The sequence below is a fragment of the Tyto alba genome, unplaced genomic scaffold, assembly GCF_018691265.1.
Source record: "Tyto alba isolate M040663 unplaced genomic scaffold, T.alba_DEE_v4.0 Super-Scaffold_16, whole genome shotgun sequence".
Taxonomy (NCBI): Eukaryota; Metazoa; Chordata; class Aves; order Strigiformes; family Tytonidae; genus Tyto; species Tyto alba.
The window spans coordinates 30,737,605-30,765,485 of NW_024881278.1; the positions used below are offsets into that span (position 1 = coordinate 30,737,605).

Here is a 27,881-nt window from a genome sequence, read left to right on the forward strand (position 1 = left end):
CAAAAATCCAAGAGTTCACATCATAAGCTTAATTTATCAACAGCAACTGCACTGCTTGAAGTATAGAGAGCAATAATTTTACTGTATGCAGCAATACTTGCTGAATATATGTTTTGTATGGTTTCATTAAGCAGAGCCGTACAGCTTCTGCATGAAATGTTAAGGCAATTTTACATTATGAACATATAATTTTAATTCCAAATAAAGAGCTCAAGCCTATTTAAATTATGAAGAGAGGTCAGTGCCTGTACAATTACCTGATTTTCCCTCTGCCACACTTACAATAACATGCAGAGATTGGAAAACAAATCAGTTACACAAAAGTGCTGGTTTTTTTTAAATCGGGAACTGCTGAAGTGTTGTACTTTTACATAACCAATGTTAAGGCATACAGCAACTACAGAACTCCAACTTCAGGCAGCAAAAAAGTAAAAAGCAGCATGCTATTAAAGAACTCAAAAACATCTTAACATGCAACTTCAAAAAATTACAAAAGCATTTTTACTTACGATACATTTAAACACGTGCAATTTACCTGTAATGCCTGGACTAGAAGGGTTAGATAAGGGCTTGGTGCCTTCTGACGACTGTTCTACACTTTTGGAAAGGGATCCATCTACAAGTATATCGGCTTCATCTATGTCATCGCAGGTCCCTCCAATTTGAAGGAAATGAAGTTCTCCACCTAAAATCATCACAGACAATAAAAGAGAAAAGTTTAGACAGGCATATAGCTAAACTCAACTCATACTTGCAGTTGAAGTGCTACAGTATTATAGCAGTAATTATGAAGGACCTGAAACCAGTAAAATTATACAGGAATACTCATTTTCCTTTACTACTACAAGTTTTTTCAAGGTAAATGCAAAACAGAACTACAAAAATACTAACTGCAGTGGTGAATGGCATCAAAGGGGAAAAAACATATTAGGGGGAAGAGGGATTAAAAAGTAATTAACTAAGGAATCCTCAACAGAAACACAAAATCGTAACCATTATGACACTTTCCATAATCCAAATTATGCTTTTAATCAGAAAATATTCCATCATGCCATCTTAATGCCTACACTACCTCATCTGTACAGGTCGCATAAATTTCCTTTTAAGGTTCAATCCTTGAGAATTAAAAAGATCACTTCCCCACTGAGCTCTAAGGGACTCAACATTATTTCGTCAATCTTGGAATTACAACACTGATCAGGTCAACAGTCAAAAGAACAAGTCCAACATTTTTTATAGACACAATGTTTCCATGGAAGCTTGAAATCATTCAAGGAAGTTGTCCATTATTCACCTTTACAGATATAGAAAGATAAATTCTGTCATTCACAGAGAAGACACCAAGAAATGCTCAAATGTACATAAGGCTGGGGGATGGGGAAGTGTTAACTGTTTCAGAAGTTAGAAAATCCTAATCAGTAGGATTTAGAGAGGAAAATCCCAGGGTAGGCCTTCCATAGTTTTCCTGAAAATTGATTACAGACTGTCCTTCAGCATCTGATTAATGTCATGACAAACCCTGTTATACAAATTATCCAGGTAATTGAAATGAACTTGAGATAATACACATCATAAAAATCCAAGGTAAAAGCATAGTCAGCAGGTCCATGTTCTGCACAGTGAAGGGAGAGAAACAGCAGTGGAGAGGCACAACAAGGCCGAGAGCGAGCGTGAGAGGCTGAGAGAAGATGCATGTGAGGCAAAGAGACAGCTGCGATAGGTTTTTTTTCTGGATCTCAGTAAGAAAGGCCTGACAACAAACGGCTCAATAAAATAGTTGTTTTAACAAGACAGAATAAAAAGTGGAAAATAATAGCTCAAATGACCAAAAAGGAAGAACCTCTCCATGCGCAGGATCTGTGCAGTGTGCTGTGGGAAAACCTTTTCTCAGGGGCTCTGGGTGATGCTGCATGACAGCAGGGCTCCCAGCATCTGAAGGGATAGGAGATTTTCTCACTGTCTAGATCTCTTTCTATTTTATCTTATTAAACAGCTATTTCATTAAACCATTAAGCCATTTCTTGGTGGGGCCTTTCTCAGTGAGATCCAGTAAGAAGTCTGTACCACTCCTTTCTCAGCCCCTACACACCCACCCCCAGTGCAGAACAGCACCTCGCAAGAGTAAAGGGGGAAAAAAAAAATAGTTCTAGCTTATAAGATATTTAAATAACTCACTTAGATCAATATATATATATTATAAGCTAGAATTATTCTATCTCATTTATAATGAGTTTCCTTGAAATTAAATAGCTCACAAATAAGCAATTTTCCTCAAACAAAAAGAATTAGGGACACATTAGAAAAAACACAGACATTGACAGCTTCATTTGGTAGTAAGCCAAGCCTCAGTTTGTTTCCTGTTGTTTACTGGTGAAAAAAAAAAACATCAATGATCAGAATGATCTCAACAATCAAAACCAGATAATCTCCTGTCCTAGAAATAAACTACGCCCTCATGCAATGGAAGTTCAACATGCTGACTTGCACCATCTGCCAGTTTTACAGCTCACAGCAGGAGAAACACTGAAGAACTTCAGAAAGTTCTGGGTTTTTCTAAGGGAAAGTTATGCCAAGGTCTCACTTATTCTGTAGCTGGTTGGGTAGGATTTGATTTTAAAGAAACAAAACCTTGGTTCACAAAGCATGTTTCTGAGTTTCTGTCACTAATTAACAGCAGCAAAAAAAAAAAATTACCATTTTATCCATACTATAAGAGGAAGAGACTCACAATCCCTGCATTCCTGAAAGACTCCAGAACATTTACAAGGAAAATTCTGTACTAAACTTGAGATATCTCACTTCCTCATATTTGTTTTTAAAAAACTTCTGTAAAGATGGTTATCATGAACTTCAATTATACAGTATTAGCCTATAAAATTATTAGTGCTTATGCACACTTTCCAAAACCCTACAGGTGGCTTTGCTTCTGTATCAAAGGAGGCATTTGTTCTAGAACATCCAAAGGCGACCTTCTGATGATGCAGGCTTAATTATTTGTTTCAAAGATGCTACAGTTCTATAGTCAAATGTCAGTAAAAAAAAAAAAATAAATCTGTGCAAAAGTCAATGCTGCTTTTTTTTTTTTTTTGGTGTGTGTGTGTGTGTGTGTGTGTTACTACTGGTTCATGGTATGCACTATGTACTGCTAGGCTGAAATGGTGACTCATCTGGTGCTTTCCAATTCTAGCCAGGTAGCAAACATAGTAAGTAATACTGATTAGAAGACCTCTCTGACTGCACTACTTTGACAGGTGATAAATGCTTATTCTTGCACTACCAAGAAGATATGACAGCTGACACTGACTTACTCAGTGATCACAAAGGAAAATAATTGGAAACCAACATCATTATACTTCCTGAAAATAACAGGTAATACATTCAGAACACTGTTAATTTAGTTCTGAATTGTATTGAAAAATCTGTAATTTGCCTGGACTCAAGAACCTGGTGGGTTATACAATCTGAACATAAGAATCACAAATCCATCCAAATAAATCTCAAGCTTCCTTCTGGCAAAACAGTTACCAGTTCCAGGACTGGTACAGCACTGGCACAACATAGAGAACATGTCAGAGAGTAGGTCACTGCAGTCAAAGCCAATCTGGTGAAACGTTCAGTACCCTGAATGTATCTCCTGCATTCTGGCAGGAGTCTGGAAGAGCAACATAATTGTCAACAGCAATTCACAACACAAGGACATAGATAAACCATATCTCGAATAGTTAAAGGAATTAAGAAAACAAAGCCCTACCACAGGAAACTATCCACTGAAGAACCTGTAGTCCTTCTTGTCTCACCACTGGGCTGTAGAGAAAGGGTTAGCTCTAAATATATTAGTTCAGAACACTTGAAAAATATCCTCAAGAAAGCTTCCCCAAAACCTCACTCCAATAGAATTTACACTTATTCTTGGAAATTACAGCTGTAAGACTCCATGCCAGCTTATGAAAAAATAGAATGCAATTGAATAGGGACAAGTGAAAGTTACTATGACTAGCAAGAAATAATTAAATGTACTATTACGGGATGAAGAAAAATCAGCTAGCCAGCAGTTCTGTAAAAGAGGCTCTTGTGAGTCAGAAGATAACCTGATTAAATTTCCTGCTCAAAAGTGCAAACATCCCACTGTGTATATGCACACATGGCATGTACAGACTGCAGAGCTGCTAAGGAATTCTTCTGTTCCATTCAAAGACATCTGTAGGAATACTGTGCCTGCTTTTGGGTATCTCATCAAGAAACATGCGGACTGACTTGAGCAGGTCTTTTGGAGAGGAGAGTAAGGGGTGGGTTTTTTTTCTTTCAGAGCCGCCGAGAAAAGTTTAAAAGGATTAGAGATATTCAGCTTAAGAAAATAAATGGTTGGAGGAGTACAGTACCTAAATAAACTGTCTTCCCCCCCTTTTTTGAAGCAATCTCTGTCATGTTCATAAAGGTCATAAAAGATAGTAAAGACTCCAATTAGCAAAGATAGTACAGGCTAAACATTAGGAAGAAAGGAGGAAATAAAAAAATCAACACCATACAGTAGAAGAAATTTCATGAGTAGGCTGTTAAATCTCCACGCTGAAGATCTTCAGAAACATGCTGATCAGTACTCTGCTTCTGAATGGGTAAGTGCAATTAATCCTGACTTGAAGATGACCTCTTAGCATCACTTTCAACACTAATTCTGATGTGGAAAAACTTGACCTCTCCCCAGTCTCATTAGACTCCATTGCCTATGAAGGCATAAAATTGAAAACAGTAAATTGATTCCTGAACTTCAAATACACCAGCATGCAAGGCTGGCAATGCCTAATGACACGGAAGAGACAGTAAGATACCCAAACAATACCAGAACAAAAGCTACAGAGAGTAATTAATACACTACATACAACTCAAGAGCAAGAAATCTGTTATAACTGAAAGGTACAAGATTTGGGGGAATCAATTCTCAAATGTATATAAGTGCCATCCAGTTCTGCCAGGCTTGCAACAAGCAATATGAGCACAGACATAGCAAACTCCAGTCTGAAAAAACAATTTCTCCAGCAAAGATGAGTGTCCTGATTTTAGCTTGGACAGAGATAATTCCTTTTCTTAGTAGCCAGAATAGTGCTGTGTTTTGGATTCACTATGGGATTTGGTATGAGAAGGATGTTGATAGTGTAGTGATGTTTTCAGTTGCTAAGAAATCAAAAACTTTCCAACTCCCCCTGTCCTGCCTGGGCGCAGGTGCACAAGAAGCTGGGAGGGAGCACGGCCAGAGCACCGGCCCCAAACTGGCCAGTGGAATATTCCATATCATGTAGCATCACGCTCAGTATATATAAAGGAGGGGTGGCCGGGAAGGAGAGGTTCTCTCACTTCTGGGATTGTGATTGCAGGATCTGGGTCTTTTGGGATCACTAGCTGCTAACAGGCTGGGTATCGGGTGGTGAGTGGTGAGAAATCGCGTTGTGCATCACCCATTTGTACTTATTGTTATTGTTTTATTCTATTTCAATTATTAAACTGTTTTGTTTTTATCTCAACCTACGAGTCTCTCTTTATCCCTCCAATTCTCCACCCATCCCCCGGGCAGAGGAGGGTGAGCAAGTGGTTGTGAGGTGCTCAGCTAGCTGCCGGCCAGGTTTAAACCAGGACAGTCAGTGACTAGAGAAACTTGTAATGTAACACTGCAGGCAAGAATTTAGAAGAATTACATACACAGAAAAGAACATTAAAAAAAGAATAATGACAAAACAGACACATAAAGAATTAAGTGTTTATAAGTGAAAGTGTAAAACAATCAGTAAGATACAAATGTACATAATGGGTTACATTCAGTTTCCGTGATCATCTTCTACAGCTTCCAACTCTAACTCAGAAACAGACAATATCAAAAATAACTGATTTCAATGTGATCTAGAAATCGCTATGTGTGAGAAGCTGATTATGGAACTTCAATTGGAGCTGTGTCTTTTTGTCTGTTGGCTCTGAAGCAATACAGGCAGAAAAGAGAACTGCCAGAACAAAAAGGCACTAGAGTTTGTTTTTATGATGAAAACAAGTAGAAAAACTTTTTTGCTCGTTTTTCCCTGGATTACTTTCAGATAATAACAAAACTGAAAATATAACGAAATGAATTTAGAGAATTACTGAAGAACCACCTTTTAAAAAAAATAAAACTTTCTGTTGAGAAATTTTTTGTTAAATGTAACACAAAGACAAATACTAGCATTTTCAACAAGACTCAACAGGGAAACGATCTACTGTAAAACCTTCATTCACAGACGTTCAAAAACTAGATTTGTGAAAGAATTAGATTGCAAATTTCAGGTGAGCAAAATCCAGGAATAGTTCACTCACTAGGAGGAACTTAAGCACTCCAACAGATCATACAGATTTCAACACCTACTCAGTCTAGCACGGAAGTACCTGCTTCATGACAACACCATGAACATTTCCACTTTTTGTAGCATTTGTTTGAAATGCCACCTCACTTTCCTACTTGACAGTATTTCTTCAGAGAGCTTCAGACACTGAGGTTCGTAGCTTGACAAGGGAGAACATCAGTAGTGGGGGAAGACAGAAAATTGACAATTCTTAACGATCTTTATAAAAATACTCCCAGAAACACAAGTATGCACAATTTTCAGAACTGCCAAAACAAAATACAAACAGAGATCTGCACTTTTATGTCAGACAAAAAAGGAGTATTTCAGATACATGCATTTTTCCACCTCATTCCATATTCTAAAGTAAAGTGCAACAAAACTGCCTTAATGGTAAACACAGCTAAGCAGCTAAACTAAGTAAAGAACCCAAAACAAACCCAACAAAGGAAAAAAGTAGAATGTATTGTGTGAACTGTTCTCTTAAGTAATTTTTGGTAGGACTGTAATTTAAAAAGTTAAACATAATTACGTGAAAACTGAGATATGAAGAGGGCCATGACAACCACAGCTCTAGAAATTTATGCATCCAAAACAAACTATTTGATTCTCTTACACACCAAAGAGGACTCAAATAATATCAAAACACTATGCTAAAGCTGTAACTCTATTCAAGAACTATACTTGTCAACCTATGCATAGTTTTATAATAATGACTTTCCTTATTTTGGATGTTATAAAAGCAAAATTTAGGCTGTTTTATATTAATGACACAAAACTATGTTTTAAACCCTCATCCAGAAACACAGACAGGTTTGGGTTAGAAGAGACCTTAAAGATCATCTAGTCCCAACCCCCTGCCCCAGGCAGGGCCCCCTTCCCCCAGCCCAGGGGGCTCCCAGCCCCGTCCAACCTGGCCTGGAACCCTTCCAGGGAGGGGGCAGCCACAGTTTCTCTGGGCAGCCTGTGCCAGTGCCTCACCACCCACACAGGAAAGAATTTCTTCCTTTTATCTAACCTAAATCTACCCTCTTTCAGTTTAAAACCATTACCCCTTGTCCCATCACTACACTCCCTGATAAAAAGCCTATCCCCAACCCTTCCTGTAGGCCTCCTTTTAGGTACTGAAAGGCCCCTAAAAGGTCTCCCCCCAACTCTCTCAGCCTGTCCTCATAGGGGAGATGCTCCAGCCTCCATCTGTCAAATCCATGCCTCTCCAATTTAGAGACAAGGATGCCGTGTGAGACAGTGTCAAATGCTTTGTGCAAGTCCAGGTAGATGATGTCAGTTGCTCTCCCCTTATCCACCAATGCTGTAACCCCGTTGTAGAAGGCCACCAAATGTTTCAGGCATGATTTGCCCTTAGTGAAGCCAAATTGGCTGTCACCAATCACCTCATTTTCCATGTGCCCTAGTGTAATTTCCAGGAGGATCTGCTCCATGATCTTGCTGGGGGCAGAGGTGAAACTGACTGGCCTGTAGATCCCCAGGTCTTAATTTTTTACCTTTTTAAAAATGGGGGTTATGGTTCCCCTTTCCCAGTCAGCAGGAACTTCATAGGCCTGTCAGGATTTCTCAAATATGATGGATAGTGACTTAGCCACTTCATCCGCCAGTTCCCTCGTGACCTGTGGATGCATCTCATCAGGTCCCATGGACTTGTGCACCTTCAGGTTCCTTAGATGGTCTTGAACCTAATTTTCTGCTACAGTGGATGGTTATTCATTCTCTCAGTCCCTGCTTCTGCCTTCTGCGACTCGGGTGATGTGGCTGGAGCATTTGCCAGTGAAGACTGAGGCAAAAAATCACTGAGTCCCTCAGCCTTCTCCATATCCCCGGTAACCAGGTCTCCTGCTTCCTTCTGGAGAGGGCCCACATTTTTCCTGGTCTTCCTTTTATCGTCAACATAGCTATAGAAGCTTTTCTTGTTGCCCTTGATGTCCCTGGCCAGATTTAATTCTATCAGGGCTTTGGCTTTCCTAACCTGATCCCTGCCTGCTCAGACAGTTTCCCCGTATTCCTCCCAGGATACCTGGCCTTGCTTCCACCCTCTGTAGGCTTCCTGTTTGTGTTTGAGTTTGTGCAGGAGCTCCTTGTACATCCAATGCAGGCCTTCTGGCATTTTTGCCTGACATTCTCTTTTTTGGGATTCATCACTCCTGAGCTTGGAGGAGGTGATCCTTGAATACTAACCAGCCCTCTTGGGCCCCTCTTCCCTCCAGGGCTTTAACCCATGGTACTCTACCAAGCAGATCCTTCAAGAGGCCAAAGTAATAACAAACAAAGCACTACTGAAGGGATATTAACTATAATCTAACCTTGGCCAAGGGAAAGAGAAGAAAGCAGAATACAAAGAGACTAAAGTCCACTATGTTTGCTTAACAGAACTGGAACCAAGAATATACGTGCACATTTTCCCAAGAGGTCAACTCCAAGTAATCCCTCCAGAAACAGTGAAGCACCTGAAGATGACACCTAGAGATAATGTTTTGAAGAGGCATGAGGATAACTATTCCCAGCTCACAAAGATGGATGACGTCAAATGCAGCTCTAAAACATCTTTACATAAAAATCACTCAAAACCTGAAACACCCATTCACACAGAGGTTTCTTTTTAGTTATATCTTAAATGCAGCTATGGGAAAAATTATATGATCTACCAACAAAAATAATATGCCAACAAGCAGAAGCCACAGGAAAAAAGACTATTCTGCATCCAGCATTTTCAGACATTAAAGTACCTGTTTGCCTACTCCTACCACCTAACAAAGTAAACAGGAAAGAATATATTGCTCAGATTATATTTTTGAATAGTATTCTAACATCCAAGCATTTCCAGTGCATGTAGGTTCCAAGTCTTCTACTTAATATTTTTACGTATGTCTTTGCACTAGAAACTACTTGCTAGAAGGATTAACATTGAATACATCAATGAATAGAGTTATTCTGCTTTCAACACAGATCTTCCTAACACTGTCAGACTGCAAGCACCATCCCATACGTGGCAGTAAATACAGGAGAGCAAAGAGCTCAAACTGATTTTGGAAGAAGCCTAAAGAAACCGCATTTAAGAAATAATAAATATAATAATTTTTTTAAAATATTTTCAGCCACCTAGTAGATAAGCAAACAATTTTACTCACTTAGAGAAGAGACATTAAAGGATGATTATAATTCAACACAACAAAAATTATGCAAAAGCTATTCCTTACATCAAGTTATTCAAATGTGCAATAAGATATAGGATAAAAAGTTATTTATTAATGTAAGTTGAACTTTTTGATTTGCTTTTTCTTTCACTATTCCTGAATTTTATGCAGTACAGTTATTTATAACCATTTAAGAACAAGTCACTCTTTGCAAAGCTTTATATTTTGGCATAAACATTACAACACTGAAGCTTCAGATGTATCAGACACTGAAATCCAGACTTCTAATGGACCTTGGCCCCTAAATATTTATGATTGTTTTGGACTTAATTTCTCAAAAGTGGGAAAAATTATACCAGGAGAAGTGACTGAAATGTTAAAAAAGGAATAGAAATTGAAATCTTCTAAAGATGTATAAACAATAAAAATAATGAATTCTGAATTTCACTAATTTGGATGCAGAGCAGAAAATCAAGTTCCAAATAGAGGTGTAGTGGGTGTAAATGAAAGTTAAGAATAATCAATGGATTAAAAAAAAAAAAAAAAAAAAAGTTAAAGTACTATATTCAAAAGAGGAAACTGAGGGCAGGGAGATACCTGGGTCATATCGGACTACAGGAGAAAAAAAACACAATCTTAAAGTCAATCTTAAAGGCAGCAAGAACAAAAGTCACAGCACAGCTGTTTATAAATTACTAGATGGATATTATAACACTCTCAGAGAGAAAAAAAATAGATATTTACTGAAAAAGCAGCATGATGTGCATGTCTATTATGAGGATGAATGATTACCCAGCCAGTAACAAAGGTGGTAGTTATCTAGGCAGAAGAGACGAATACTCCTACACACACAGAATAAATGCTCCCAACTCAACAGACCTGCATATCTTACACTCAAAGTCCCAAAACAGGTTTAGACAATACCAAAATTCTACAAGAATATAATTACTATGCATGCTAACACTGGATGGGAAAATACCGTGCACAGTAACAATAAGCCCTTTAACTTTTATCATTAATCTTAAAAGACAAGGAAGACAGAATAGATCTGATATAAGAAAGAAATTAATAGTAGTACAATTCTGTAGAAAAAAAAAACCTTAGCAAGGTTTGGGGGTTTTTTAAATGAGATTGCAGTTTGCTAAGCAAAGCATAGGTAAAAACATTATGACTTGGATATGATATATCAGTTTTCAAAGGCAATTAACCTTTCAGTTAGAATTCCATTTTAACTAGGAAAAGGCATGCACTATTAAATAAAGCTAGAACAGTTTAATAGACATTTCTTCAAAGGCAGTTACCAAAAAAGAACAATTCCGTAAATATGAATGTTTCCATCGAGAATCTGCAAACATAAATACTGGCTGTTAACACATGATGTTTTCATCCACATTGAAAATGCAAATCTAAAACCTGCACTGCTAAAACTCCTGGAAGGTAACTGATAAACACAGGGCCTTTAACAGACATAAGATTTTTAGAAGCTTGACTTTATCTGCTGGAAACAACAGGTAAATCTTATTTAATAACTGCTCATAGGAGGACTGCGTAATCAACGTGACACTACCAAGAAAGGAAGAAATGTGTAAATTTAAATAATTCTTAGTAAAGTTTCACATGATATTGGTGGGAGTTAATTTGAAATGTGTGAACCATTCCATCGGCTTAGTCCCTCTGAGTGGCTAAGCATTTCCACCAGAGCTCTATTCAAGTGCAGGAGAACTAAAAGGGACGTTGGTGCGTGGAGGAAACTCAGCTGGATGACAGCCAGACCTGCTTCCACTGCCCCAGTGTGACACAAGGAAGCAGGGAGGTGTGTGGTGGTTTAGGGACTTCTATGAAGTAGCAGCTGTCTGGACTTGAGTTACAATTCCCTCCTACCTGTCTCCTTCCTCCAAAATATCTTGTGTTCATTCTGAAAAAGATTTAACAATCTTGTATAGATAGCCTGGCTCTCACGCTCAAGAAAGTGTAATCCCACTGCAGAAGGCTAAAGCAGAACCAGCAGCCCCATGTGAAAGATACAACTGACCACTGGAATAAGGTACAAAAGCATTATCTTCTCTACCCTCTTAAATATCACCAGTTACAGAAAGGAGACATTTTTCTGAATCATGCCTCTCTAGCACAGAAATAATGAGATACAAGAATTACTTATATTTGTTTTGGGTTTAAGAAAATATGTGCCTCTACAAGAACAAATTTACCAGTACACTGGACATACCTAGGAGTCATTCCCATTTTAGAAATTAAAATCTACATTTAAGACAAGGAATTAACCAGACTCCATGCTCCCAACAGCATAATTAAACTCATCGGAATTTGCCTATTACTGTTTTGAAGTTTAGATTCTAACACTCTATAATATAATCCAAATACATTCAGATCAAACATTAAAGTAAAATGTTTAAGAAAAGTCTTACCTTTGGTGCATGCACATAATCTGTCTGTGCCCGAACAGTATATCACAGAGACAAACATATCTGGTTCCTCAGTGCCCTCTTTTTTAGGTGGCTCCACTTTGGCCAGAATTTCAAAGTTCGAAAGATCTAGTATTTTTACATATCCTCCCTGAGTAGTTATTACCAGGTGCCCAAGAGTAGAGATCTCAGATCTTCTCTCTCTCCCACTGCCATTTTTAGAAGTTAATTGTATTTCCTCTACAGGCTCCTCACAGTCATCCTCTCGATTATCCAATATATCTGGTGGGAGCAAAATCATTGAGGTAATTGTGTCTTGGGGGTCTTTGATATGCTGGATTTTTACCGGTTCCTCCTCTAGAGTAACTATTCTAGTGGCATAATTCATTTTATATAGCACTAGGTATCCACCACTAACACTTCTCTGTTCAGGTTGAATTATTAAAGGAGTTGGTACATCTGCTGGTGACTCATGCTGGATTACATCAATACTCGTGCCATTCACTACAGCAAGACTTGATTCTAGTTCCCCCTTCCTTCTATTACATAGTGCCGAGTTTAATTTATTTAAATTATTCAAGGCCTCTACTTGATTTATTGCACTCAGAGATTCGACAGGACAAGTCCGCAGTCCTACTAACAAATGAACTCCATCTGCACAAGGAGTGATTGAATCTACACACAGGTTCTCCTCCTCTGCAAACTTTGGCAGACGCAGGCACTGAACCAAAGTCCCAGGCTTGGGAACCATAGAGCTCCACTTGTCCGAGTCCGGAGAAGTTAGGTTGGCTGCAGCATCTGCAAACTGCTGAATGTAAGTCACAGGGGGATCCTGTAACAGCAACTGTTCCTGACTGTCCAGCTCCATTTCAATGATCTGTGGAACTGTGAAACCATCATCATGTATACTTTTACTCATAATATTGTTCATCTGTGAAAAGAGTTTTCCTGCTTTTTCATCAGACTCCTTAATGCTGTATAGCAGCAATACGGGTAAAGTCCTCCTTACCAGAGGGGAATTCAGTTCTGAATTAGTGCAGGATTCATTGTCAGTTGATCCCTGTTCCGAGACGCTCTCACCTCGAGTCCTACTTAAGCCATCCAGTGACCTCTGAGAGTTACTGCTAACAGGAGAGGTAGCAGGTGATTTGTATGTTAATAGACCTCCAGCTAATAAACAAGGAAAGGGAATGTTGTGTTGTTCTAGATGTTTTTCCTTCATCTTTTCACTCTTACAGTTGGCCAAACAGGGATTTGCCCCAAGTTCTTCTAGATCCTTAACCGTGTCTTCCAGAACATTTGCAACAATTTCCCACTGAAGCTTTTCAGGTTGCTGAAGAATGCTGAGAGCTGTTATATCAAGGCTGACTTCCATAGTTTCTTTTTGTGATGTATGCCCTTTAAAAAAAAAAAAAAAAGGAATCATACCGCATATATTACAGACTTATTCTCATAATTAAGTAAAATGTCACTGCTCTACAGTTTCAATATGTTAAAATATTTCATATATTTGAGATTTGATAATCAAGAAACAATAAGAGACCCAGAAACATTACTTCCACATAGACTAATGGTTCTCCTAATCTTATCAACAAGAGTGAAAGAGAACAGGACATTAGTCTTTGTAACAAGTCTGACAGTAAACAACATTATCATTCTACCAATTATTCTACTTGAGCTAGACCACCATAGTGAAATCCAGCTAATTTAATCAACTCTTGTTCTGTCATGTATTATTCCCCTTCGTTCCTAGACAATCCAGTACCATGAAAAATCTGAAATTCTGCAGATTCATTCTCCAATCTCAGTTGAAAAATAAGTCATTTTACTCTAAAACTTGATACAGTATCAAGTAAGTATCAAATATCCCCAATGTAACAGGCCACCCAACGGAAAGAACTCCAAGCTACCATAAAATAAAACTCAGTAAAAACTTAAGGGAAAGCCTGAAAAAATTCAACAGTACTGCAAAAATAACAATGAATCAGAGGACTTCAACTGTAGTATAGTAGAGATTTAAGAGATTATAAAGGACACTGTACAAACCCAGATTGAGAGGTGATTTAAGCATAAGTGACAGAGCACCATCTTCGCTAATACTTTTGTTAAAAAAAAAAAAATACTTTTTACATATTAAATCTATTTCCTTGTGCGTATGCACATGCACATGTTCTTCTCTTGCCTACCTCCCCATCCTTACTCGAAAAGGTAAACTGGATTATGGAAAATAAAAATGTAATCCTCCCTCTCATCAAAATTTCTGATTCAACCTCTAAGAACACAACACAGTAACTCCATGCATAGCACTGCTCTGCTTCTATATGAATTCTTTATTCAGAAACAGAAATACTCTATCAAAGTGCATATTCACAAGGAAACAATCCAGATAAAGAAGTCTCTCTGGCAATCCCCTGAATTTAAAGGGTTTTATACAGCTGTGATTTGTTCCCATTTTAAGTAAGTTCTTTTAACTTGGCTTGTGCGTTTTACTGGCAGCAAGATAAGCAGTGCTTGTTGTCAAATAAGACATTTATTAACCGACAAAGTAGGGTTTTTCTTTTCTCCTGGATGTAATCTCTCCATCACACAAACAGTGACTTAAATACTGGCATTGCTTTCAAGGTCAATCTTTATCCTTTTTTCTAATACAGTGAATATATCATTGGTTTTGACACAGCCTTTTTAAAAGCCTGAGTGGAACAATTTCCCTTCTGACCTCTAAACTATTACATGGATCAGACATAACCTACCTGTCACAGATTCCGATCTGGAATGCTCTTCACTGTCAGAATCCTCCAGCAGGTCATCACTGAAAAAAATAATGCGTGAATGACATCATGTACACTGAAGCTGCATTTTTATTTTTAATTAAATGAAAAAAAAAAAAAAAAAAACAACAACAAACAAATAAAACAGTAAAAATACAATATGTATTGTAATCTGGCATTTCTTTTAGTCAGCATTGTACATACATTGATGAGTTGGTCACAGATATTAACAGCATACAGAATTTTCCTCCATCATCAAGATCAGCTTCAAAATCAACCAAACAAAACCTCTAAAAACTGATGACACCTTCAAAGTTCCTCAAAATAGCCTCTGAAAGGTGGAGCTGCCAGACTGGTCTTCAATTCTAGCAAGGCAATTTTGTAACTAGTATAAGAAAGGGTGTATGAGCGGCATGTTGCTTTTAAAAATACTAGCAGATGAATAATTTTTTCATAAAAGCAGATTCCATTAAAGATACCTCCTCAAGAGAAACAGGCCCTTCAGTAGTTCTAAGAATACATGAAGATTTTATGCATCTGGCTTTTCCAATATAAGAAACAATTTCCTATTACAGGCTCTTTACACACAGGAAGAACAGTAATGCCTTGGCAGCTTCAGGGATAACTACTCACAGTACCAAGTCAGATCCCCAAATTTCAACAAACTGGATGCTTTCTCCTCACACCCAAGAAACAGATCTTTTTTGTCTCAAACTTGATCAACCTTCACTTTGTAATACAGGGACAATTCAATACTTTAGTCTCATCCAGCTTCCCCTTGAGTGGGAAAGTGATAGTAAATTTCATATAGATTAAATGAAGTGAAAGATGCTTAGTTCTGAGCAGTATGATTGTACTGATTGTACTATCCTTTAAGCAGCTCTTAAAATTGGCTTAGTTTAACTCTCAAGGAATTTACAGTCCTAAAGCTATGTAAAAGTCTAGGCCCGAGGCTCTTAGGCCACACACGCTGATGTTGCCCATGTTTCTACATACCCTCTTCGGAAGAGCAAGCTTCATATTTGCTCTGCAGTACTGTAGTAATCACACCAAGCTTAAAACCAAAGATTTACTTTCTTGTTCATGTAGCAGTACTGTTACTTTCCGTGATGCTGAAGTTCAAGAAGAAACATTCAGAAAGACTCCCCCAAAACCTTTTGTCCTGAGTTTTCCAACAATTCACTTTTTTGTTTGAGTTTTGGTAATATGAGAAAGGAGTTTCCAGTAACAGACTAAGAAGCCTAAATGAAAGAATACTGCTTTTTCTCACACGACACTAAGTACTGGCACACCCTCTTGCTTATCTAAAAGCTTGTGTCAGGACTAATTGTTTAGAGTCTATATGCATGCGTTAAAGTTACAAAATGAAAGCAATCCCTAGCACATCCACATAATTTATTTTCAGGATAACATAACCAGAAATTACAGAGGCAATCAGAGGAAAGCATGTTCCAGAAGTCCACAAGTAGCCTTTACTTTCAAAACCTGAAATGCATAATCCATCATTAAAATGAAAAGCTGTCCCAAAATTTATATTCCTATTTCTTTTTCCTCTACCTCTGGAACATCAGCACAGGGCAGCAATGAGATCTGGTATGTCTGTTAGTGAAGTATAAAAACTGAAACTGCAGGAATAAAATGGAGCTGGCTTTAAAGATAACAATTTAGATCACTGGGTTTTCTGAGTGTTGAATTGTGCACAGATACACAGTGATAAAAAAAAATAATGAAAAAAATCTTACCAATCTCATGTTTCACAAAGCATGACTTAACTAAACAGCATTTACCACTGACACAGCAGCATTTCATATTGCTAATTTTGTAGATTGGCATACCTGTCTCCTTCTAATTTTGGTATATCTGAGCAGCTAGATGAATCTTCTAACCACGCTAGTGTTGGTCTTCTTGAGTCAACCCCTGAGCTCTGTTCTCCTGATAACATAAGTTGCTGAACAATAGCTGGATCATATGCATTGATCTCAAATTTTAAGTGGACCTGAGAAATAACAAGAAGAAACAGAAGAGGTCTTTGATTTAAATCTAGGTATGCTTAATCAGTAAGCTAGTTAATAAAAACTGGCTGTTTATATTGTATACCTTCATAAGTTTAGAAACATCCCATATGCAGATCTTTCCTCGTTTTGTTGCAGCAGCTAGAAAGTGAGGGCAACTTCCAGATCCAAAGCAGGCTATTCTGTCAGTGCCATCTGTGCAGGGAAATTGTGCTGGACTTGTTGCCAATGTGACGGAAAGAGGTACATTCTGAGTGTGCTCACCCTTGACAAATGGGCAGTTTGGGGAATGTCTTTCATGTTCAGACCTTTTCATATTAAAAAACAAACACAGCAAACATTGATTTCTTACCGTGAAAAATATACACATCATATACAAACTCAGCCCTTGTGAAGCAGAGCTGAAACTGAACCATTTGAACTGGACTGCAGTCAGCCACACAAGAGAGTTCTGAAGTTACTAATGCAGCTTTCCCTCCTGTTTCTCAATAGCAGACTGTATTAAAGCCTTCGAATGCTTAATGGATATTCATATTTAAATGGAGGAATCTACACACAGTGCTCTTAATATAATTAGTCCATTTAAAAAAATAATTGTTCTATAGGTGGTAGTCCATCACGCCCTCACGAAGAAAAACGCAGATTAAATGCTACAGAACATACATTAGAATTTCAATGTTAGGAGATATTATTGTAAGTAACCTTAATAAGATAAAGCAATGTCATGTCTTTAGTTGTACATCCACAATTAAAAAAATCAAAACTGAAATCAGTCCTGAATGATACATTGACCAAGAAGCATGAAAAAAACCCCTTTTAATCTCAATATATACCTAAGAAAGACACGTGGCAAAGAGCAATTTTACTACTACAAACTGTCTGGAAACTAACAAAGAAAAGGAAGAGACAAGAAATATGAAAATAATATTACGAAGGAAAGTTTCCAGCAAGCCACAAATTTGATATGTTCAAATAACTATTATAAATTACCAAATAATTAAGAAAAAAAATATGTTAAGAACTCTTAAAATCAACAAGGCCCTGCATTTCTGTCACTACACACAATTTTAGCTGATTCAGGAAACTAGAATGGATCTTGCAAATTCACATAAAAGACAAATATATACCCATATGGCCATTGCAATTTAAGAACTTAAAAACAGATGTGTTCTAGACAGAATCATACAGAAGATTGAGTTTCGATCCCTGCAAAGAAATGCTGTCTGCCATCTTTGCCACGGAACAATTTGAAATGAAATAGCAAATCAGAATGAAGATATAAAACCAACTACAAATTTCTTGGGTTTAGTATCATACACAAATCTGACATAGTACAGGGAATTACTCTGATTTGTCCCATAGAATTATTTTGGAAATCCACCCTTGTCAGCAACACTCTCTAAACTCACCAGAAATCTCGGCAAGACAACGTTGATCTTTGTCCTCCAAAGATTTCTAACCTCTTCAGCACAAAACTAAACCTACTCCAAACATCATTAAACTTACCAAGGTTCATCTGTAGGCTCCCAGCACACCAAACACACACTACAGGTAAAGCACATGGCTCTGTCATCTCCTGATGAAGCAGGCTATAAAAATAAGAAGAAACACTTGAAATTTATATAGCTAGGTACTACAAAACACTTAAATGAGGTGATCAAATCCTCTCTTTCTTCTAGTGGCATAGCAAAAGCATCAAACCATATGTACAGAAGGCCACAAATTACATACTATAAAGTGGCAGTATTTCACATTAATAAAAAAGGATACACCTTATTACTATAGAAGAGATTCAGAACCAACATCTGTGCAAGCCACTGGATAAAAAGCACACAGACGTACAACAAAACTCAGCATCACTGCTAAGGCCTTTTTTCCTGTTGAAGAAGTTCACAAGTTTCAAAAAATTTAGATCCTCAGCAGAAAAACTGTACATCTGCGTGGTTTGAAAAACACTTAATCAAATATTTCCTATTATTCCTTCAATCTGCTGGAATATAAAGCATTCTATATCACTCCCCTGCAAAGAACAGTTTCTAGCTGAAGCAACAGAAGAAAAAGAATGGAAATTTCCATTCTTCTAAAATTTAGCATTTTCATGACCACATTTCCATTCACCGAGATATGCTTGGGAATATGCAGATGCAATTCCAACATATGAATTCCCTGCATTTTTCCTCTTAAATAAGCTTAAGAAATCGTTCAGAAACTATATCCACTTGCACCTATCAGGCTTTTCAGTTGACATAATAAGGCAGACAATATTGGTATCAAATGATATGCATGGCCTAGCCATTATCTACATCCATACCATAAATTATTTTTTTTATAGTAGAAATAATTTCAAATCATGAAAAATGGAAAATAAGCAAGAGTAGTGGAATAAAATGTTGAGGTTGTATTTATTACTAAACTTAATTTATTAATGTGACCTAGTACCATTACTTGTTACAATACAGTTTCCCACTAGGAAAGTATGGTTAGAAAACTCTGGTATCAAGCTTACTGTTCTTATTGGATTTACTTTTAATATAAAAAGTAAGTACATTTATTCAACAATCTAACAAAGAGAAAGAGAGACTCTATGTAACAATCAACTTTATTTTTATTATTGTTTTTTAACTCTGATCAATTAGAAATATTTTATATGCTGAAGTTCAGAACAGTATTTTCTGTGATCCATACAAAAAAATAAGCAACCTTGAGGCATGGAAAAAAACCTGAAACTTAAAGAAAAGAGCTGAATGTCAAAGTTTTTCATTAGGGTTTTTGCATCACTGAAAGAATCCATATTAAAAAAGACGGTTTCCCCTGCTCCCCAAACCTTCACCTAAGGAACAAATATTAAGAACAACTAAACCTTTTACCTGGTGATAGAACCCAGCTTGAGCCATAGGATCCGGCTGTGCCCACCTATAACCCACATGAGGCCATGAAGTGAATGTCTCCCGTCTATTAGCTTCACTATACATCAGAGACCTAGAAAGGTGAAAAATTCTGTATTACCCAAAATTGCCACTTTGAATGAAAAAGTTAAGCTATTTATGAAGCATTTTAAATGCTTCAGTAACCATCAGAAATACAACAGATAGTTATCTGTAACATATACTTAAAAATAAAATTAATAATTACAGAAAAGTTACAAAGTTCTCTCACTTGGGTGCCTAAAGTACATCCTCAAAAAAAGACCAAAAGCAATACAAGTGCCTACAAGCGTTAAAAGCAGAATTAATAAAATTAGCTGCCAGGTAGCCTATTTGGTGTAACTGCAGAAAAGCATCAGATATCCAAAGCTACCCTACATTTAGAGAAGATGCAGAATGTAACCCAAAAGAACTGCTGAAGAGTTCATTTTTTTTAACATGACAACTACTGCAAAAATTTGGGTTTACTAGTTGAACAGATATGAAGATGCATATTTAAAATTACTCCAAAGTGGTATTTTAGGCTTAACTGAATATATGTTGCGGGGTTTGTACCATTTGTCACTCACTGCATACTACAATACTTAAAAATGATAAACTACTAATTCACAAAATTTGAACGTCAACAGAGAAAAGAAGCTCCTCTCTTTTCCACCTTCACTCAGTGCATGTCCCTCATCTGAAATAGTACGTAAGAAACAATCATCAGATTTTCTTTTTCTTTGACAAAAGTTTGTTCTCCACTGTCATCCCAAGAATAAGTGCTGCTAGATGGCAAAGTGCCTCACTTCTTGTTTCTGCTCCTCAGTTTCAGGAGATTTTTTCTGTCTTATAAGAGAATGGATATATTAAACATTTCCTACCAAGCAAGTTAACTATTCTTGCAACACCCACACAAGGGCTGTTTTAATTTGACATTATACCCACTTAAGAGACAGAACTCTGGGAGCTCTAATAAAAAAACAGAATGTGGCAAGGTACAGGTAGACCAGGAGGCTTAGGGAAGGGAAGTAAGAGACGAAACCAATTTTATTAAATTATTTGAGCTGTAGGAAATGATAAAGTGCTTGCAAAGTAATGTTTGTATAGAAACTTTCAAGAAGAAATTGATTTACAGACTTAGAAGATTTACCCGTATTCTAACTAGTCTCAGCTTAGGAAGGTTAAAATAATGGGTTACTTGTTTGTGTACACATTATCATTTGGATCAGAAAGAGTTGCAGCAACAGCCTGAGGCAAAATTCTCTCTGGCCCCAAAAATATAGCAGGTGACTAGAGAGCTCAAAAGTAACATATAGGTATACTCTGCAAAGGTAACAATTTCCTAAAATTCTAAAACACAAAATATGGGCGTAACTCTTCATTGTATGAGGAGAAAGGAACTGATTCATGATGCAGCATAGTATGTATGCTTTGGTAGACAAATGAGTGCTCTCTTTGCATTCAGAAGAGGCATACATATGCTCTTACAGCTATGCAGTTTCTCAGTGTCGCAGTCTCAGTAAGGTTTCAGTACCAGTTTGAGTAAAGCCAGTAACTTAAGTAGCCAGTCACATGCACCTGATTGTTCAGATAAAACCCATAATCAAACATGATGAAGTCTAGATGAACATATCACATTAATATGTTACAATACTACCTAGGGAACTATTATTTAGGGATGCTATTGTTACCTTTCTGAAAGTGTATGTCAAGATTAAGAGCCAAGTGAATTCAATTTGCCTGGCATTAAAGTCAGAATCCAAACAAAACCGTCTTGTGGCACTCATGAAGGTCTCTCTAAGCTTAGTGATATGTACAGTTCATTGTGCATGAAATGGTTAATTAGCGGTACGTGTAAGAGCAAGGAAGTACAGAATAAGACTAATTCCTTCAGCAAATAAATTAGTCATCTAAGAGCTTATTCTAACACAGATAAGGGGTCAAATTCTTCACTTATTTTGTCTTAATATACCTGTCCACAGATCGACCAGGTCCCACACCAAGTTCTGGTCGTGCGCTGGGTAAGAGGTAAGATAACCTATCCATCACAGAGGATGCTACAGGTAAGGCAGCAATATTTTGATTTATCTTCTTGAGTTCGTTTACAATGGCACTGGCGACAGACTTCAAAACATGATGAGGAAGGTGGAACGTAACCGTTGCCCACTAAATTAAGAAAAAAAGTCCTAGTTTACATTTTAATATTTTAACATCTACAAACCAATCAATCTCAAAAGTGTCAAAAGCAAAACCAAACACACTTCTTGCATCCTCTTGATTTCAAGAAATAATACAAGAGCGGACACACTAAAGCAACATGGACATAATGCAAGGAAATAACTTCAGATTTTAAGCTCACTTGGGTTTATCAGAAAGAAACTAACCTTGTCTGTTCTCATAACAAGTGAAACTTCACACAGAGGAACTAAGGAACACATAAGACATTTCATCCTCTTCAAACAAAATCCACCACACTAAGTGAAGCATTTTGTACACTCCAATAATGGTAGTCAAGCAAATTAAACTTGAGAATCCACGTTAGACAGTACAGACACAAATTCCTACCTTTGCAACTTTATGATTTGCTGCTGTTTCATGTGAGGTATTTTTTAAACCATCCTTCAGTTGTGTGATGAATAAGTCATATCCCTCTGTGCTAGAAACATCTACTTTTTCTATGCAAGCAGATAACAGCTGCTGAGCCTAAAATGCAGTTGTGCAAGAAAAGTTAGCATCCATGCTGAATAACTACATACAATAATTACACCTGTTATATATCCTACTTCATCATATATCAGCATAATTCCCATAAAAGACTCAGAGTTGAGTAAGCAGTTCAAATTTTACTTTGTAGGCCAAACAATGGATAAACTTCAGCAATAGAGACAGTAATTACTACAAGTTCCCTCAAGGGCAATATTACCAAATTTTAAACAAGTCAGTCATATAAACAATTAAAACAGAACATGTATTAAAGCCAAGCAAAACGGAGACATCTGTTGCCCAATGCTTCCCTTCAAAAGGGCTCATTCAGCTTTAGGGACAAAAAATGAGAGCAAGAACAAAGTCTTGACATTTTTCTGAGTAGATTTGCATCTTAAAAAAAGTAAATGATAATGAGGAAAACAACGTTGCAACAAAATTATAGATAAATTCCTTACAATGCTAGCATAATGAAACTGAAAAATGAAGCAGAAAAGAACAGGCTAGTTGAGAATCTAGAAATTCTTAAAACTCAAATAATGCATCTAGAAAAGAACATTATAAACATCCACTTATAGACTTTTTTTCCTTCCAACTCCCATCTGTTTCTAGCTTGTCCCTCTGTCTGATAACTTCACGTTGACAGGTAAGAGTTGAAGGTATGCTTTATGTGCAAAGGACAGAGTATTCTGTATCTGTTGTTAGGTAGAATAACATCTGAAAAATGTTACATAAAATCTTTCAAGTTACAAACACAGGGAAATATTTCCCAATGGCAATGGCCAGCCAGTCCTTTAAACAGCCACAAACTGCTCCAAACAGAATGGGTCCAATGGCCACTTGGTTATGTCCTTGGGGACTTCAGTGGAAGACAGACAGAAATAGGGCAAATCAGTCCCCCAGCTAAGGCTGTATCTGTTTCTCAGATTTTTTTAAAAAGACAATTACAATTCTGGTAGACTCATACTTCCCAAGTCTCTTGCAGATGACAGAAAAACAACGGAAGTTCATAAATTTACAGTGTTCTATGGGAAGTAAAAACACCACAGGGGCTGCAACATAACTTCTCAATGCTGCCAATCAGAAATGCATAAAGATGCACTGCATTGCCAGCAGATCAATCATATAAAAAGCCTACTTAAATTAAGTGCAAAAAATTTGCAGAAAAGTTAGAGACTAACAAAAAATAAAGGCTCTTCCTTGGATAAAGGTTCTTGACCTCCCTTTGATATGAAAGACGTGGACTGATCCATTTGTATGATATACGGTTAGTATTTACTAAAATTTTCTGAAGTCTGGGTGCCTCCTCTTTAAAATTACAAGTAATAACTGAAGACTGCTAATGTTTTTCTTCTCACCTCACCAATTTGGCCATGAAGTCCCCAAATCTATTCCTACTGAACTACAGTATTTTCCATTTTTTTCTTCTAGAGAAGCGTTCTATATCTTGAATTAAGGGCCTGTAAACTCTTTAAAACCAAAGAATCTTTAGCTCAAACTGACACAAACTTACAGGTTGTATTGAATCATGTGAGACTGCAAACTAGTAACAGCAAAACTAATGAAAGGAAATGCTGACCTCTATCAGTCTCTTCATAGTCAGCCACATATACCAGGATTTTGTAGTCACCCGCAAAGGGTGTAAAAATTCTACTAGTGGCAGCAAGCCTGAGGAACCTGGAAAGCTCTCTTTGGAGACCTCTGTGAAGCAACATTTTATTGCTGCTACCCCTACTCAAAACAAGCAGTTAAAAACCTCACATACAACACACATTTTTGGTTCATAATAAGCATCTATGCAATTGGAGGTGCATCATTCAATACAAATTTATTTCCCACAGAGATGAGTGTGAAGTGCTCTTTTCTCAGAGTGCTTTAAAGATTTAGAATCTGGATCTGATAGACCAGTTTTGTTTTTTCGCCTGTAAGCACTCTTCCAATTATTACCATTGGCAGATGCTCTATGCTTTTCCCAAGCAAATAATTAATCTTGCTTGTAATGAAACCTATTGTACAGATTTCCTTCCCAGGTCTACCACTTCATGACCACTACAAAGGTGAAAACTACTTTCCTCATCACCAAGTGCCTCAGAACAGAAGCAATTACTAGCTATCTTGTATTAGGCAATATCTGAGAATAAGAACATACATGTTTCCTCACCCAAGAATTGCCATGCTAGCTGAGGGTAAACCAATGCAACAAAATCCTCAGCATTACACTAAGCAAAAACATATACATTAGATTCGCTTAAATCAATACTGAATGCTTGGTTATATTGTCTCAAATCAGGAGGAATCGTGTTACAGCTGCAATAGTCCAAATGTAAAAGGGAAGCCATTTGCAGGGAAAAAAGTCTTTCATTAGGCCAACTGACCTAGCCAGAAAAGTTAGATTCCAGCATTCATTCTTCACATATAGCAAGACCATATTAACTGATTTTAATTGTCTTTTTTTCCCCTGAAAGCCTAAAACAAAAGAAAAATCAAGGATGACTAGCAGCCCAGACTGACTTCTGGAAGTACATATAGATTCTATACATAAGTACTGACAAGGATCTGGAAACAAGTCCTTATTTCTGGTCACTAAAATGTTCTTTCATCTGAAATAACGTGCTCTTGATGAGGCAAGCCCCTATTTGTTTGAGATAAAGATAACTGCAAAAAGCCATTGCCCTGTGACAGCTAATAACTAAGAAACTTTTCCATTACATGCTATTAATATCACACTAGAAACTCAGAGTCAAATGTATGGTTTCAGTATTTCCGACAGAGTTATTTACATACTTTTTTTTTCTCCTCCACATCTTACCTCTGTAACCGGCAATTCAAGCTGAACCACGTCATCTTGTTTTGAAACAGGCGTTTGCAGAGCTGTGTCTAACAGTAAGATGCCATTGAGATCTTTTCTACATCCTACTGCATAATCGTCCACAAAGATCACTTTATCCACAGCAGAAATATACTGACATTTCACCCGTCCACCTGGTTTAGCTATAAAGGGAAAGACAAAAACAAAGATCCAATTAGAAAACAGCTTTTATAAAAAGACCTTAAATATCTGTTACAGAAAGTAATGTAACACTTCAGCAAAATCTTTACTTCTTGAGATGCTCAAAAACTACCATTTTAGCTGCTACAACTTTCACCAAACTTCTATTTCCTACATTAAAAAACAAACAACCAAAATCTATACATTCCACCAACAACTACAACCATTTTATTCCTGAAGTAGAAGCCATCATTCAAGTCCTACTCCTACCAGAAGGCTTAAACTACTGTTTCCAAGCCTAATGTAGATGCCTGACGTACTTTGTTAGCTGACAATCAATAATAAGATTTAAACTGTACAAATCAGCATGAAAATTAAGACAAAACTGCTAAACTACCGTTAAGGCTGATTAGCACCATTTCATCAAGCAAATCAATACTCAATCTTCTAAAAACTAAATACAGCACATAACATGTGCCAATGCTACACATCTTTCTTGAGACACCAAGGTACCTTATTTCTGCTCAGCGCTGCACACGTGATAGCAGTAACAGGTTAGAGAAGTTTAGTGGGAGTGGAGGAAGCCTGTCAGCAGATAAATAAGGAAAGGCTATGGCAATGGATATTATTGCCAGAAATGTTGAATGTTACTTGACATTATTACGCATCTAAGGCTGGCTGGATTATAAAACTAAATCCATGTAATATGCTACCCGTGTAGAAAGCAAATTGCTTTCATTCACATAAAGCATAACCTGCTGCTACTACAGAAGCAGATTGTATCTATGTTATAAGAATACGGACACATCATCCAAAAGGCAAAGCTGAAATTGCTGGATTGTTAACATAGATCTCTTCTTGTTGCACAGGAACAGGAGTTTCATTAAATTTTGCATTAATCAAGTCCTGTCCCTGTTCTCCGCTCTCCTCAGACACCGGACACTGTTTTTATTATGAATAATTAAAAATAACCATTTAGGTAGCTAGCATACAGACAAAGAATCCAGATAAAGACAGCTACATGAGTCTGTTGTCTTCACACTTTGATACAGTTAAATGGAAATGAAAGTTTCTCCAAATATAGGGCACATCAATCTGACCACACTGCATTTGTGGTATCCTCTCTCAAAAATTCCGGTCAAGAATAGTTGTCAGCTGCCCTTCTCACCAAAACTTTGGAAATAATGACTCATATGCACTCAAAATACAGGACATATGCCTTTGCCTACATGAAGTATACTGCAACTGTAATCATTGCTGTAACAGTCAGAAACATTTCAAGAGCCCTGGAATCACTTGATAGTTGTGAAGTCATTAGTTCTAGCTCAACAAAAAAGGGTCTTCTGAATGGCAAATCAACTAGTTTCAAACTGTATTTTTGCCAATACATTGGAGTTCCTAACACAAGACTTTCTACAGACAACACAGCTGCAGGCAAGGAAGTAACTCATTCTAAAGAAAAGTAAGTTTCAACAAAAATTCAAATACAAGTTTTAATGTCTTTTAAAGTATTAGTTTCAACAGTGTACTGGAATATATTATGTAAATCAACTGAAAGGTATCTGATGCCCTAAACTAGAAGCCTCAGTAGATTCACATGGTGTTTGCAGTCTATTCAGTGTGATCCATGTGATGGATAACTACAAGACACTTTCTTTAAGCCATCACTTCTCTCCTCCTCATTACCAAAGAAATTGGGAAAAGCAGTTCACTTTTTTCTGACTACCAACACCATGGACACTTTCTTTTGCACTTTCCATGTTTCCTGTCAAGCACCGGAACACGCTCATGCCCTACGACCAGGAGCTCAGCAGCCTGTAAGAGTCTCAGCCCTTGCGGCTATCCAGGCTAGACCATGTTTATTTTATCATTTCTGTAGTGAAGTTAGTGAAATCTCATGTTTAAACTACCACAGGGCTAACTAACATCCTCTGTGTAAATAGTTCTAATTTTTAGAAGCCACTGAAGGTTACTAGTAAGGTAGATAACATGCCTAATCAACATATTTCTGCTCTATTAAGAAACAAAACAAAGTTATAACAACAGCACAAGAAATACATTGCCTAACAGCTGCAATTCTCCCTGTGCTGGTTAATATTTTGGTTGGTTACACTGACAGAAAGACTTGGGCCAAACTATCTCTAGAAAGTTATTTACAGCTGCTGGTTGTATTGTATTCAGAGCACAAAAACAAAGCAAGCTCCCTTAGCCTAAGTCGAGGGAGCTTCAAGGAAATGATTCAATCAATATTTAGTGTTGTTTGGATACCCTGGGAAACACATTCTGCAACTAACTGGTTTACACTCTGAATAATCTCTGAACTGCTGACAAGCTATTTTGCAAGCTTAGGAGTTTAATTTTGAGGTTCAGAAAACACATTTCAAGATGGTTCTACTACTAGTCACAAACTATATCATAGTTCACATATGGCTGACCATATGATTAAAACAGTAGGTTGAGAACCAGGAAATTAAAGAACTTAAAAGTGATCACTACAGAAGAAGTCACTACTGCAGAAGCAATGCCTAGAAAAGTTTAATCTTCCTCAAAGCATTGGTGAAAGGGTCCTTTCTAA

The 27,881-nt window shown here is 37.2% G+C and overlaps 1 protein-coding gene across 8 annotated transcripts in view; it reads right to left on the bottom strand.

The window, feature by feature from the left end:
• Window positions 1-27,881, bottom strand: part of BIRC6 (baculoviral IAP repeat containing 6) — a 187,719-nt gene that overhangs the window by 146,346 nt on the left and 13,492 nt on the right. For all 8 annotated transcript variants that reach the window (XM_042789690.1, XM_042789689.1, XM_042789688.1 and 5 more), the window contains exons 2-11: window positions 25,127-25,308; window positions 22,180-22,317; window positions 21,587-21,780; window positions 19,576-19,687; window positions 18,215-18,297; window positions 16,794-17,016; window positions 16,532-16,692; window positions 14,679-14,737; window positions 11,932-13,326; window positions 536-685 (exon numbers count right to left, since the gene is read on the bottom strand). In XM_042789690.1, the coding sequence (XP_042645624.1) occupies window positions 536-685; window positions 11,932-13,326; window positions 14,679-14,737; window positions 16,532-16,692; window positions 16,794-17,016; window positions 18,215-18,297; window positions 19,576-19,687; window positions 21,587-21,780; window positions 22,180-22,317; window positions 25,127-25,308 (2,697 nt within the window). The remainder of the gene's footprint in view (window positions 1-535; window positions 686-11,931; window positions 13,327-14,678; window positions 14,738-16,531; window positions 16,693-16,793; window positions 17,017-18,214; window positions 18,298-19,575; window positions 19,688-21,586; window positions 21,781-22,179; window positions 22,318-25,126; window positions 25,309-27,881) is intronic.